At 40.9% G+C, this 15,687-nt stretch overlaps 1 protein-coding gene across 1 annotated transcript in view; it reads right to left on the reverse strand.

Annotated features, from left to right (window-relative positions):
• The window catches only part of Drd3 (dopamine receptor D3), a 48,220-nt gene extending 32,759 nt beyond the window's left edge, over nt 1-15,461 (reverse strand). The window contains exons 1-2 of the mRNA XM_074072380.1: nt 15,083-15,461; nt 7,982-8,285 (exon numbers count right to left, since the gene is read on the reverse strand). Of these exons, the coding sequence (XP_073928481.1) occupies nt 7,982-8,251 (270 nt within the window). The 5' untranslated portion in view covers nt 8,252-8,285; nt 15,083-15,461. The remainder of the gene's footprint in view (nt 1-7,981; nt 8,286-15,082) is intronic.
• Between the last annotated feature and the right edge of the window lie 226 nt (nt 15,462-15,687).

Here is a 15,687-nt window from a genome sequence, read left to right on the forward strand (position 1 = left end):
CTCTCTCTCTCTCTCCCTCTCTCTCTCTTCCTTTCTTTCTTCCTCACTCCTACCCTCTTTCTCTCTCTCTCCTTTCCTTTCTTGTGAGGATGGAACCCAGGTCCTCACAAATGCTAGGAAAACCGTACCACTGAGCCACATCCCCAGTCTCCCTAGGTTTTCTTTTCTTTTTTTCAGGCAGGATCTTGCTGCATAGCTCAGGCTGGCCTTGAACTTGGGATCCTCCTGCCTCAGCCTTCCTTCTGTTGGGATAATGTGCTTGTGTCACCCTGCCTAGTTCTTTAGTAATCTATGCAATCGATCTCTTTGGCCTCATGATCCCCTTCTCAGAGGAATGTTTTTAAATGCATAAATTAAAAAACACAATGAATTTCCAAGAATACCAATTATATTGAAATATAAAGTATTTTAAGTATATGTACTTCTTTATCAATTCGTTACATCACAAGTGGCAGGCCCCAAATTCCTCTAATTTGGAAGTAATGATGAGTGTAAATAATACTTCAAGATGTCTGCAACAATCATAGTGTGAGTTGAAAATATCAATACCTGTGATTTCTACTGGTGACATGAAAGATTTCTTCTGCTGGGGGTGATGCCAACACTGGTGACTGAAGAAAGTGCTTAAGGTCAGGTTGGTGACTGCATTCAAGATGGTTAAGAATTCCTGCTCTAACGAGATAAGTCTTTAGTTGCTTTGAGGGGAGATATCTGAGGGGCAAAGTTAGAATTATGTCTGTAAACTCCCCCCACCTTCCTACACACACTAAAGTTTGAACTCAGAGTCTGGCCCTTGCTGGGCAGGTGCTCAACCACTTGAGCCACGCCCTCAGCCCTTTGCTCCATTTTTGTTTGCCACATGTATAAACTTCGGTTTTTTTGAGGGGGAAGTGTTGTTGTGGGGCACGATAAGGAGTTTTCACTTATTTGAATCCCAATCTCTCATCTACAAAATGCGGGTTTTATTGATTAGAGGTTCCTAAATGTTTGAGGAGATGACAAGATGGCTGCCCAAGTCACTTGGGCTGTCCTGGGGCTGGAGGCTTATTGTAATTACTACAGACTTCTGGAGCCACCCTGGAAATTTCTAGATCTGAGGGGACCCAGATCTATATCTTAACAAGCTGCTGCCCCAGTCATGAATGTTTAGCTTAGTGCTGCTGAAGGCTTAGGCCATCATGATGGAGGAGCTCATTTAAAAGATGGACATCAAGTCAGGTGTGGTGGAGTACACATCTGTAGTCCCAGCATTCAGGCTGAGGAAGGAGGATTATAATTCAAGGCTAGCAGGGGCCACGTAGAGAAACACTGTCTCAAAACCAACAAACAAAAAACAAAACAAAACAAAAAACCCAGATTCTAAGGCCTAGCTCCAAAGAAATCTTGTCACTAGGATATGCCCAGAGATTTCCTGTGATTGGATCACACTTTAGGGAGGGTAATAGAACAATCTCCAAGCTCTTCCAGCTTTAGGTGTTTATGACTATTATGAAATTCCCAGGTTTGTGAGAATCTCCTGTTTATGTTTTCCACTGGGAGGTATTAAATTGCTATCATCTGCAGGAGGGGATGCGGGCTGGGGGGTGGTTAACTATGGTAAAACTCTCCTTTAAAAACCTTTGGTTTTAATAATCAACATCATTACAAGGTTCAAATAAACATTGCTGTTCTTCACTGAACCCATCTTGTTCTATTTTGTTTGTCTACATTTCTTTTTCTTCCTTCCTCCTTTCCTCCGTCCCTTCTGATTTTTTTTATTGTTGTTGTTGCATTTCTTTCTTTCTTTCTTAGCATACTGCAGTTTGAACTCAGAGTCTTACACTTGCTAGACAGGCACTTTACCAGTTGAGCCACTGCACCAGCCCTTTTTTGTGTTGGTTATTTTTTTATTCTTGTTGTTGTGCTGAGTGGGGTACATTGGAGTATTTGCAAAGGTTCATACAATGTATCAAATATGTCATACTTGAATTCATCCCCTCCATTGCTCCCCCCCAATTATTGGAACAGTTTCAACAGGTATCATTTTTACATTTACATACATGTGTATACATTATTTACATGTGTTGGTTATTTTTGAGATAGGGTCTCATGAACTATTTGCTTGGACTGGCTTTGAACCACAATCCTCTTGATCTCTGCCTCCTCAGTAGCCTGGATTATAGGCTCATGCCTAGCTTGTTTTTGGTTTTCTTTTTTGGTACCAGGGCTTGAACTCAGGGCCTACACCTTGCGCCACTCCACCACCCCCTTTTTTTTGTGAAGGTTTTTTTCCAGATAGGGTCTCATGAACCATTTGCCGAGGCTGGCTTTGAACCTCAATCCTCCTGATCTCTGCCTCCTGAGTAGCTAGGATTATAGGCAAGAGCCACCAACACCCAGCTTTGTTTTCGGTTTTCTAAGACAGGGCCTCATTGTGTAACCCAGGCTGGCCTGCAACTCACAATCCTCCTGCCTCAACCTCCAGAGTTCTGGTGGGATTTCAGGCATGTTATCACCATGACCCGTTCGCTAGTCTGTATTTCTTATTCCCTCCATCTTTTCTGTCCATACTGGCACCCAAGTACTCCAAGTTTATTATAGATGCTCCTCACCTTATGAAGGTGTTATGTCTCACTAAACCCATCAGAGGCTGAAAATATTGAAGTTGAAAATGCACCTATACAACCAGCCTGTCCAGTCCAATAGCTTAACAACACAGTATTAACACGGTATTGTTTCTTTCCCCTTAGAACCTTGTGGCTGACTGGGAGCTATGGCTTGCTGAGGCCTCCCAGCACCCTTCCTGAGTATTGTGCCACATATGTGTAGCCCAGGAAAAGATCATAATTCAAAAATTGAAGAATGTTTTTTAAGGGACTGGAGCATGGCTCAAGCTGTAGGAGCACTTGTCTAGCAAACACAAGGGTCTGAGTTCAGTCCTCAGTATTGCAAAAGGAAAATAACAAAAGAATGAAGCATAGTTTTTACTGCACAGCATCATAAAGGTGAAAAAATTTTAAGTCTAACCATCACAAGTTGGGGACTGTTTGTATTTCAAATGTTCCTCTGGATGCTTACTTTCCCCCCTCTGTCCAGATATAAGAGCATTAAACATTACAAAAGATGTTTAGCCAAGTGGAACAAAATGGGATGTTTGTGCTTGGAGAGAGAGAGCTCCAAACAGACTGTGTCCTGTAAAGCAGGAAATTAAAAACTTGAGATGGAACTATTCGCTATGGCAAAGAAAAGAGTTTACCAGAAAATGCTGCAAATGGAATTAAAGAGACAGCTAGCCCTGGAGCCCTCTGAAAGCCTGTGAGACCACTTGCATGGTTTCGGTCTTGAATGTCTTTGCTAGGCCTAAGAACAGAGAACTCTGAAGTGTCAGTGACCGACTTTGTGATTCCAGCACTCAAGTGCAGGCTCCCATGCCTCGGTGACAAGAATGATACCCTTGGCAGCTGACCATGGTTCACAAATACTGACTGCCCTGTGCCCTCTTTTCAATAATCCCCAGATTCCACTGGGATCCACCAGATTCCTGGCGCATTGATGTGTTCCATGGAAGGAATACATACTCTGTGCTAAACCAATTCTCTTTTTTAAAATTTATTATTTATGTTTTAAATCACTCTGATTTTTATTAAGCTATATTAATTGCTCAAAGTGAGGGACTTCATTGTGATATGTACATATAATGTACTTTGATCGTGTTCACCCTGCTCTAGTCCTTTCTTATACCTTCTAAATGCTCCCTTTTTTAACTTGCTTGCAAATTTTCAAAAATGAGTTTCATTATGACCTTTCCATGTGTGCATACGATGTACTTCAGTCATATTCACTCTGCAGTCTTTCTTTCCCCTTTCTTCCTCCTGCTGGTTCCCTCTTCTGTAGTCCCCGTTTTATGTTCTTTTCTTTTTTTTAGACCTAGATTCTGCGTATGGGAGAAAACATGTGGTATTTGTCTTTCTGAGTCAAGCCTCATCATGATCTTCAGTTCCATCCATGTTTCTGAAGATGACATAATTTCATTATTCTTTATGGTTGTATAATACTCCACTGTATATGTATACCACATTTTCTTTATGTATTTATCAGTTGTTGGGCACCTTGGCTGATTCCATAGCTTGGTTATTGTGAATGGTGCTGCTATCAACATGAGTGTGCAGGTGTCTCTATTGTATGCTGACTTACACTCCTTCAGGCATATGCCCTGGAGTGGTATAACAGGATCATATAGGAGTTCTATTTTTAGTTTTTCATTTGAGGCACCTCCATAGTAATTTTCATAGTTGGCTGTGTGCATACATTCCCACCAGCAGTGTACAAGGTTTCCATTTTTCCCACACCTCACCAGCATTTGTTATTGGCTAAACCAATTTGTTTAACTGGTGATTAGTTGGGAGAAAGTGCCATAAGCCAGTCCAGTTGAATACATCTTGATACTTCAAGAAGTTCTGTGGCATGGGTTTTCTCTTGCTGTGGATTGCATGGTGTGCACTAGAGAAGCCTATAGTTCAGCCCTTTGCCTGCCTGTGAATAAAGTCAATGCATTAAAGAAGGCAGAGCTGAGAAAACTGCAGAGAAAGGGAGTTGGAACCTGATCAAACTATGTGTGGAGTCCACCCTACCATAAGACTTTTAAAGATCCTGGTGGAAGAGCCAATTCTTTCTGTTTATAATTTTATCTAATTGGAGTTGGGCTTTCTCTTACTTCTAATTAAAATGTCTAAACTGAGATATGCATAGACCAGTTTTTAGTTCTCTCGACTGGTGATGGTTGGGCCTACCATCATCAGCCCAACACAGGAAGTGTTAGTGTCACCTGCATTTTATTCACTTAATTTCCTCTTTTTTGACTTCCAGTTCTGAGTCATTCTTATAAAATGACCCTGTGTTGGAATGACTATTCATTCCATTGAATTCCAATGGAGAGACTGTTATGTGACAATTTATTGCCTACTTTACAGCAATTCCCACCCACACATTTTCTTTTTTAATAAAACCCATTTTTTTTCATTTCCAGCCTCCTTTTCAGCTAGAGGTGACTCAGTGCTGGCCAGTTAGCTGGAAGTTCCTTTTGGTGATGCCTCAAATCACCAAAAGGATTTAGAGCCTCTCTATACTCTCTCTCTCTCATCCCCACTCCATCCTATTTTTGAATATTGCCATGATGCTGGGGACTTTGGCAGCCATGCTGTGATAGTATAAGAAAGAAGTAGGCTGGATAGCTTGCAAGGATGGTGAAGATGAATGATAGAAGAGTGTGGTCCATGATGATTCCATGGGATAGCTGAATTAACACCAACAGTCACCTTCCTCCAGAATTCTGGAATGTGAGAAAAGTAGCCCTTGTTTGTTTAAATCACAGCTAGTCAAGTTTTCCAATATTTACAACTCAAACATTCCTAACTCATACATACTAGTGTTGGGGAAAGTAAGCCAATTTTCCTTCAGAGAAGATGGATGCTTTCCAATTAAAGCACATGAGACTATGGACTTAGTGAATCTTTTGGTCCCAAAGAGCATTCTTCTCAAGTGTCCTATCTTCCTGTGGGCTCTCAAGGTCATAGCAATCCTTGTGGTCAACACTGTACCCTTTCCTCTTAGGTATAACCAAATAGTGACTAGAATAGCTACTCAAACTACTACTCTCTCTTCACTGAGACTTATATATAAGTGGATTTATATATGCATAGTCCTTATAAGAGCTTGAAATGATTTTTTTTTTCCTCATTTAGGCACCTCCTCTGGCTCTAGGGAAAGACAGGTAAACATTTAAGCCCAAGAGAAGTATAGACTGATTGGGATAGGAGGCCTGGTCCTCTGAACTAGAAGCATCTAATAACTACCTATTAACGATGGCTGCTTCAAGTCTTATCCTATCTTTTAGCAAGCTGGACCCTTGGCTGTTGGAGAAAGCAGTGCAGAAATACTGAGTTTCACCAGAGCCCATTCCCATTGGAGATGCCTCTGTTCCATCAAGTTTTGTGTGAATGTAGATTTGATGGTGCTCTTACTTACTGAACACTAACACACAGTAACCTGGTGGTGGTTTTATTGAGGGGAACTAAAAGTTTTGTTTCCAAGGGAATGGAACTGCTTATTGGAGGAGCAGTCCTTTACTTGCATTGCTTTCTGGCATTCATCTTTTTGGTGGATTAAAGACTCCTGTAGTCTATAAGGATGAATAGAAACACTTTAGGGTGATAGTGTTGGTGCTATTAATCACTGACAAACATATTCTGGGTTTTTGTTTTCTTTCTTTCTTTTTGTCTTTTTGAGACAGGATCTTGTTATGTAGCCCAGGCTGTCCTTGAACTAACGATCCTCCTGCCTCCACCTTCTGAGGCTGGGGTTATAGGCTTGGCTCTTTTTGTTTGTTTTATTTTCATTTTTTTTTGAAGTACTTAAAGTGCCTAACACTTGAACAGAAATACCACTTCTTTCTTGGTATTATTGGATACAAAATAATAAATTCCCCCTCTCCAAATGTCTGCTGTATCAATGAATATAGATGCAGATGGTATAAGCAGGAATTGCACATATAATACATGCATTATTGAGCAGATTCAATTACAGTCCTTCATATATCAAATATTTATTTAGCACATGTTGTGTGCCAGGTAGTGTGTTTGGATTATAGGAGAACAAACACATAGCCTCTGACTTCAAGGATGACTCAGCCTAATTACATTGACAGAAAAGTCAAGATAATTGCAAGATTTTTCACTATCAGGATAATCCTAACTGGGAAGAATAAATATACATTCCTCCCCCAACCCCAAGTGGTCCCTTAACCTCTGAGCTACCCCATTTAGCCTAGTTGTTTTTTCTTTTCCTTTTCTTTCTGATTTCTTTCTTTTGTTTTTGATGTGCTCCCATTGAGATCATAAGTCTAATTTTAGTTCTCAGCCATTCTTTAATATAGGCACTAGCACAGGCAGTCTACGTTCAAGGCTTTTGGTTTTCTGTGATATGTCATACTTAATTAACTGTCACCTTCACTATTAATATTAACTGAAATATTAATTTGATGAATCTTAATTTCTCTTAATCATAGCATCATTTTGCTCCTTCATTGGATATCTCTTTAGAATGACACTTAGTGCAGAGGAGAAATATTAACAGCATATTAAGGTGTTTTAAAAAAACCTCTGTAGTAATTGCATGTTTTCCTGGTAAGAATATCTGTTTCTTGAACGAATGTAGGCACCCTGATTTCTTTGTTAGCAAATGGATGTTTTGTCTTGATCACCTCCTGACTCTATTTTGCACTTTCAAATGAAAATACTTCCAAATTTAAGAAATTCTTCTGCCTAGAAGAATTCTCCAGGGTCTGCTGCATAATCTGAGTGGCAAAGGCTCTGTACTATTAATGGAGTCATGGAAAATCTAAATTTGAAGGTTTAGTCTGTGACTTCGGTAGCATTCTATGGACAGCCAGTAAGCCGAGAGCAAAGAGGAGAGATGGAGGGCAACTGAACCATCAAGAGAAGTCTGATCTATTTTCCGAATGTTCTTTCTTTCTATCTATCTATCTATCTATCTATCTATCTATCTATCTATCTATTTATCTATCTATCTATCCTTTCATTCACTAAAGTACTCTTTTTTGTTATAGTTTCTTCCCCCTTCCTACCCCTCTGGCATGTGCTTATCTCCAGATACCTTGAAGCTGGATGAATATGCCCATTGGACTGTCTCCCTCAATCCCTTGTATCATAGAGAGGATTTTTAGGGAGAGTTCCATAATTCAAGTTCATCACCTGAATACTAGACACAGAATACAATTCTTCCCAGCTCCCTGGCTCTGATATGGATGGATAGGGGCTGCCTTCAACAGTGTCAGCTCCATCACTAAAGAGAGAATGACAGAAGTTTACCTTCCTTCACCAGTTCCCAGATCTTTGCAGGGAGTATTTTGAACCCTGAAGCCCAGGAGCTGGGGGAAGACAAGCAAGTACAGGCATTTGAGCAACATGTGCTGGGAGTCACTCACCTCCAGGTACACCACCCAAGGCATCACCAAGGTGGCCACCAGCAAGTCAGCCACAGCTAGGCTCACCACTAGATAGTTGGTGGTGGTCTGTAGGGCCCGCTCCCTCAGCACAGCCACACATACCAGGCCGTTGCCAAAGATAATGGCTAGGATGAGCGCACAGTAGGACAGGGCATAGTAAGCATGTGCACGAGCCCGGCTGGCACCTGTGGAGTTCTCTGCCCCGCAGGTGGAGTTGATGTGGCCACTTAGCTGGCTGAGAGGTGCCATAGTCCAGAGGCAGGGGTGTGACCCAAGTGAGTTTCTGGGAGGAGACAGAAAACAATGTTTGTAAAATCATTCTTTGAAACTTGAGTGTTTGGATACATTTTAAAATTTATCATGTCAGCAAATATTTGTTGAGTGCTTTCTACATACCAGACACTGTCGTGAGAATTGGAGTTATAGCAATGAATAAAACAGGTAAAAATTCCTCCCCTCATGTAGCCGCTATTGTGGGGGGAGAGGGGAGTCAGAACATAAACAAGATAAAAGACATGGTATGTTCAATTGTAATATGCATTTTGGAGAAAAATAAGTTAGGGAGGAGAGTAAGGAGTGGCAGAGGATTGTGTATGTATGAGTGGGTATCTGAGTGCAACTTTTAACTCATGTAATCAGGAAGCCTTCATGGAGGTCTGATTAAGACCTGGGGGAGATAAGGAAGCAGCGCGTGCAGATATCTGGTGGGAGAATGGTCCAGGCAGTGGGAGTAGCAGATCAGGTTGGCCCGGGAGAAGACTAGCAGGCAGGCCAACAGGGCTGAGTGCCGAGTGAGGCAGTGGCAGGGTGGAAAGCCATGATACGGGAGACTGCAGGGCCATTGGAAGAACCATGCTTGGACTCTGAGTAAGCTGGGAAGCTGCAAGATTAGAATCCTAGCTCTGCTGTTTCCTGCCTCTGGGACCTTGGGCATATCACTCCACCTCTCTGAACTCCAGTTTCCTCTTCTGTCAAATGGAGGGATAATGGAACCCATCTCATAGGGTTTTTGTGAGGATTAAATGAACTGTTACATATGTACAACTTTGAAAGTCGTGCCTGGCACCTAAAACACTATGTGAGTATTAGCTATTTCCCCTTTTCTGTTAGTTTCTCTTGCTTCCTAACCCTTTCTTTGTTTCCTTCTTCACAACTTCCATTGCTGCACTTAACTCTCCCCCCATCTCCCTGTTTCTGTTGACTTTCTTCCATTTCCATTTTCTCTTTCACCTTACATAGGGTATGTGGGTTTGAGAGACTAGATTGTGGAAGAAAATCTCAAGAGTATTGGGGTCTAGTTCAGTGGTTTTTTATATTTAGGAAAAATTCGTGTGTGAAATTTTATTTGAAACTTCCTAATTTTAAAAGATTAGTTACTAGTTAAATATGTTTAATCCTATAAAGTCCTCCTATACCTCATCTATGGACCAGTGACTCACCAGTTTTCAACCTCTAACCCAGTCCAATGCCCTTGCTTTTTTAGACAGGGAAATTGAGACCCAGAGAAAGGAGTAGCATGTCTTAGCCCTATGGTTTATTAGTGGCAGAATAAGCATACCCTTGTTTGGCATCTGAAAGCCAAGCAACTGTCATGTTTCCACCCCATTGGAATGAACCAGTGCTCAAACTGTGGAGGTTTTGGAATTAGAGTGGGAGAGGCATTGGAGCCCAGCAGCTGTACTCATGACACTGGTCTGTAGGGCAAATCCTGCAGAAAGGGCTCTGGGCTCTCAGAGCCAGGTTTGCATGTCTGTAGGGTACATGAGTTCTGTAGTTTACAGTGTGTTCTTGAAACCTAGTAAAGAGTGACTTTTGTTTTGTTTTGTTGTGTTGTGTTGTGTTTGTGGTGCTGGGGATGAACCCAGGGCCTCATGCATGCTAGGTAAGTACTCTATTACTGAACCACATCCCCAGCTTGTTCTTTTTTTTTTTTTTTAAAAGATACTGGGGATTAAGCTTAGGGCCCTGTGCTTGTTAGGCAAGTACTCTACTGTCTCAGCCACAACTCAGTCCAAGAGTGACTCTTAACCCAGGCTCTGTGCTATATAGGGCCCCTGTTATCATCTGAGTGTTTGTATCTTCCCCAAATCCATCTGTTGAAATCTTACCCCCTTAGGTGATGGTATTAAGCGGTGGGGCCTTTGGGAGGCCTTTGGAACTACTGCTCTTATAAAAGAGATCCTAGAGACCAGTAGTCTCTCTCCTCCTACCATGTGAGAACACAGTGTGAAGACAGCTGTCTATGAACCAGATACTGATTATCCCAGCGCCTTGACCTTGGACTTCACAGCCTCCAGAAATATGAGAAATACACTTCTGTTGCTAACAAAGCAACCTAGTCTATGGTGTCTTGTTATAGCAGCCTGACTGAACTAAGATACCCTTTTCTGGCATACTTCCCAACAGTGCCTAGGAGCAGGTCTACTAAGAGACTACACCCCCATCTAGACCACACTCCTTGTGACAACCATCACAGAATTCTATGCCCAGTTGTTTCCAGGGTATCACAGGCTTCACTGTGGAGCTGTTACCCTGAGGGTAGAATGTGCTCTGAATACGTAGGGGTCCTGGGCTCAAGTAGCGATGCTTTGTCGGGGCTCAGACACTTTGTCGGCACTGTGCCACTGAGATGAGGAGAGAAGAGGATAGAATCCTGAAGCAGGATAGAGGTATATTCCTATTTTGTATGGAATTCCTAAGGGCCCAGGAATCCTAAATTCAAACCTGGCCTTCTAACTTGTTAACAATTTTTTATTTTTCGAAGCAGAGGTTTAAAAATTTTATTCAAAGGTTTATTGGTAATGACTTTAAAATAAACAGTGTATATATTGGTTCCCATAGGAACTTTTGCTTCAGGTCCCAGCAGAAGTAGAGGCCAGCGTGGGGATCAGGATTTACTCTCAATCTTGGTATCTGCACCTTTCATTGAATCGGGACTGGCCTAGTTATGTACCTCATTTTGAAACAGTTCAGCCTGGAACAAATGATTAGAAAGGGGTTACAAACTTGGAATGAATTCAGAGAATTGCTTTAAAAATGTTCTTTATCTTGGCACATTGCTTGCAGTCGATATCTTTTAAAACATAATAATAATTCTTGGTAATAATTGTAATTTTCTCATTATTTGGAGAAGGGCAGCCACTACCCTGGAGATAGCATTGCTGTTGCCAAGAGCTTTTGGAAAAATACAATGCTTTCTGATCGTTCAAGGATATTCCCCTTCAATGCAGCCTCAGACTGAAAACACCTTCCCTTTCATTGCTGAGCCACTTTGGACAGCAGTGGCCAGAATTGCTCTTTCCTAGAGTCTGCAGCTGGCTAATGATGTCTTAGCCTCAGCTCACCTGTCAAGTAAGAGTAAAGCATAAAACCTTGGCATGTTTGTTGCCATTGCTGGACATTGTACTCTGCCAAGAGGTCTGACAGCTTCTTCAAAATAGGACAGCTCAGTGTTCATGACTAATTATGAGATGGGAAATCCTCCACTCTGAAAATAAAATCTGAACCTGAGGTTGGAATCATGCTCGCACGGATTTCAGATTTACTTTTTTCCATATTGTGCTGTCTCAGGTCTTAGATTCTTTATAGTTGCAAGTGGGTAAGCTGTGGTTGTCCAGGAAGTTCCTGATGAGTTGTAGGGGTGAGAGAAGAAAGTAGAGATAAGTGAGGTGCCACGCTGCTCTCTGCCTCTTAGCTAATGATTTCAATTTTTTTCCTGCTTAGATTTATAAAAGAAAAAAAAAATCAGGCTTGCTTATGTAACGCAGAGCTGGGCTGCTATTTCTTTCTTTCTTTTTTTTTTTTTCTTTCTCCTGCTGATGGATATGCTAACAGGTAGCAAACTGGCCCCAGGTAGGAAGAAGCCAAGAGTTGAAGAATTCGTGAACTCAATAACCATTCTCTAAGTGATCCACAATGACCTACGGTTGCTTCATCAGCACAGTGACAATAAATTATTACCAGTTCCTAGGGTTATTGTGAAGATTAAATGAAATTATCTATGTAAAGCCTTGGTACTGTTTGTGCTGGATATGTCTCATTGTGGGAGGGCTTCCCTGTGCATTGTAGGGTGTGTAGCAGTATCTCTGACATCTACCCACTGGATGCCCATAGTGCACCCCTCCCCCCAAGACAACCAAACAATGTTTGTAGGCATTGCCTAAGGTTTCTTGGGTGAAGGGACAAAATTCTCCCCATTGAGAATCACTGCTTTCACATACAATGTGGCACACAGCACTTGAAGTATGATGGTTTAAACAGGAAAGTGTGAATAGGTGAAGGGGTCAAATAAGCTAAAATTGTAGACTCTAATAGATTTGGAAATTAGGAGATTACTATGACCTCAACAAAGAATGCTAGGCATTAACAGTGGATGGGTGGTAAGAAAGTGGTTTATCTTGGTCTTTATAATGAGTCCTAGCATCTCTTAGAGGGAGGACATGATCTAGTTTAAAAGGCAGAGAGATAGAGAGTGGGCAAGCCCCCATGACCTATGGCATATAATCTTCTTTGCTAATGTTCAGTTTCTCAGTGCTGAGTGAAAGTCTGCTTTGGCACCTGCATAGACAGCCATTAAGATTTATAGGATTTTTAGTGAGGCATGGTGGCTCATGTCTGTAATCCCAGCTACTTAGAAGGAGGATTGTGAGTTTGAGGTCAGCCTGGGCGAAGCTAGTGAGACTCTATCTCAAAAAAATGAAACACCAATGAAAGGCTGGGGGCATGGATCGAGTCGCAGAGCACTTGCATGAAACCATGGGTTCAATGGCCAGTACCACAGAATTATAGGATTTTAATTATTTTTTCTTTTTTCAAAAGGATAGTGAATTAAGCAAAAACTAAACACAATGAAACCGGAAATATCTTGAGTCCCCAATCTGCTGAAGATAGTCACGTCTGTGCTGCTTCTTATGCCAGGCATAAATACTTCATGTGTATTATCTCATTTTGATATTTATAGCAGCCCTAAAGGAGGGTATTGATACCCTTTTTTTATGGATTAAAAAACAGAGACAGAGAGAAGCTCAGGAATTCTCAAGACCACATATGTGTTAGAGGCTGTGTTGACCCAACCTTTGACTTCAGGTCTCCCTAACTCCAAAGCTAACAACTTATTTGATGTGTGTCTACTGATGGAACTTGATGCTGAGATGGGTGTTCCTCAACCCAGAGTAAAGCACTTGGGTAGCAGTTTCCATGACACATCTTGTCTTGATTAGAGACCCTGCCTGTTGCCGTCTATCATCTTTGACTCTGTCACTCCTGAACAAGTCTCCAGAGCTTTTCTGGTCTGGGCTTCCATCCAGACTTGCTAAATTGCCTGATAAAATTAATAATTATAACAGCTAACATGTATAAGCATATTTAAATCTCACAATAACCTGATGAGGAAAGTTGATACTATAATTATTCCCATTTTTGCAGATGAAGAAAATGAGTCCTAGAGAGATTAAATGCCTTGTTGAGATCATAAGCCAGCAAATGATGGAGTTGATTCTCTTTGAGTCTAGAGCTCATGTTCTGAAATCCTTTGTTATTGGGGTGAGGCAGACAAACTTGAATTAGGGACAGATTTTAAGATCTTGCTTCTTCAGGGTGTCTTGTGCACATCTCCTTACCAAGCTGCTTGAAGTCAATACAGGTGCACGTTGCTCAAGAGAGCCTGGGGGTGGTGTTGTCATTATTATTAAGGTAGCCTTTAGCATTTCTATGGCACTTTTTTCTTGCAAATTAATGTCTGATTTATTTTCTCTAATGAAGATTCACAAATGCTTTGAAATACGGTGCATGTTTATATATTTGGGTATATTTACATTGTTGATAAATGTACAGAGAAAAATGCTGGTTAATGCTAGTTACTGAAACCTAGTAGCTAAGATAATATGTTTTTTCCCTCTCATTAAACCTGACCAGCAAAGCAGATACCCCTGACTATCCTTGACGATCTTAAAGACTGAGGATTCTGTTATTCCAATCAGAGATAAAGTAATCAGTAAGCAAATATTAATTGATAACAAACTTCAGTGCATTAGAAATTAAATATTGGGTAGAGCAATTTGTTATTTGCTTTAATGTATATTCCATTATAAGCAGCTTTTTATTTGGATACCATCAGTATTTCCCTTGCTCAACCTCCCTTTTCACTGCTCACAGCCATACAGATCATTGAAAATCCTCATCTATAAATAAACAAGTGCCTGACTAAGACTCTTTCTCACATTGTCTCTTGTTTTTTGGCTATTAGAGATCCTAAGGTCATGTCAAACAGCTGTTCTTCACTCTTATTCAAGGACAGACATTTTACTGACCTTTTATTATCAGTAAGCAAAGTGCTTCACCTGGGAAGTGCAAACAGGCATGCAGAATGAGTTTAGAATTCAAGTTCCACTTTGCTATTGCTGCATTATTATTTGTGCATGCATTTTGATGATATTTGATTAAACTAAATGGGTGAACTGGAGCAAATGCCTAATTGTAATAACTTCTGTTGATCCAATAAGCTGCAGTAACTAATGGAAGCCCACAATTAAACTGCAACAATACCCTCAAAATCATATACCATCATTGAAGAAAACATACACAATCATCATCTCAAGTACTACATATCTCTGCTGGGAATAATTGGAGTCTGACTTGGAAACAGCCTGGCTTTAAATAGACCATTGAATACAGTGCCTCTCCAAACCCTCAGCCCTGGATTACCAGGGTGCTGAATTGGGGAGTTTAAAATAACAGACCCTTACAATTAAGTAAAACCCTTAAGATGAATACAATCAACTTCCATACAAATCCCAGGAATAATTACAGCTTTTCATTTTCCTATCTTTTACTTCTGTCTTGATACAGCTTCTAGAGTTCATGAGGACACAGTTTTTTGGAGAAAAAAAAGAAGAAAAGAAAACAGGTTTCTACTGTCCAACCACTTGGGAAAAAATGAAAACCATTTCCTCAGGGTTTCAGGTTTTTAAATCAGAGTAACATGGAGTTTTAATACATATTCTTAGAGAAGTAAAGCTAGTCAAATAATGTTCCAGGAAAATAATAGGTCTTAAATTAGAAATGAAAAGGAAAATTACTTACCCTGAAAATTTCTTCTGATTTATGGAGATTGTGGAATTTAGTGCCTCAGTTCCTGCAGCTACTTACTGACAGCAGATAAACCCAAGCAAAGCAAACTTTGTCTTTCCCAGGACACAGAAACTATGGAAAGGAACAGAAGGAAAACCCTCGGTTTTTGTCTCTGAGGTGAAATTACTTGTGAGCTATTCTCCCAGCTTCCCTGTTAGACCTCTGCATGTTTCATAGCTGCTTCCCAATGCATCCGTGTTCCCTAGAGGATTTGGGAGGGACCCTACTGAACGTTGTTTGGGTCGGCTGCCCAGAGGCTCTGTCCTTGGTGCTGAAAGAGAGTAGGCACCAGCAGGATTGGTTGTCTACCTCCTCTTTTCCCCTGTGTCTATCTGCTTCCGTACTGTGCTTTTTAGTACATGTGTATTTTTACCTCAGTGCTCTTTTTTATCTCAGTATTTCCTCTCTCTTTACCTTTATGCTTTGATTTCTCTTGAATAACTCTCACCATCCTCAGTTTAATTGCCTTTCCAGCTTTTGGTGGGTGTAAAGATGATTGGTTCAAAAGAAGGAACAGATCAACACATTAATACCACAAGTAGTTAATAGAAATCAGT

Source organism: Castor canadensis, chromosome 5 (assembly GCF_047511655.1).
Source record: "Castor canadensis chromosome 5, mCasCan1.hap1v2, whole genome shotgun sequence".
Lineage (NCBI taxonomy): Eukaryota > Metazoa > Chordata > Mammalia > Rodentia > Castoridae > Castor > Castor canadensis.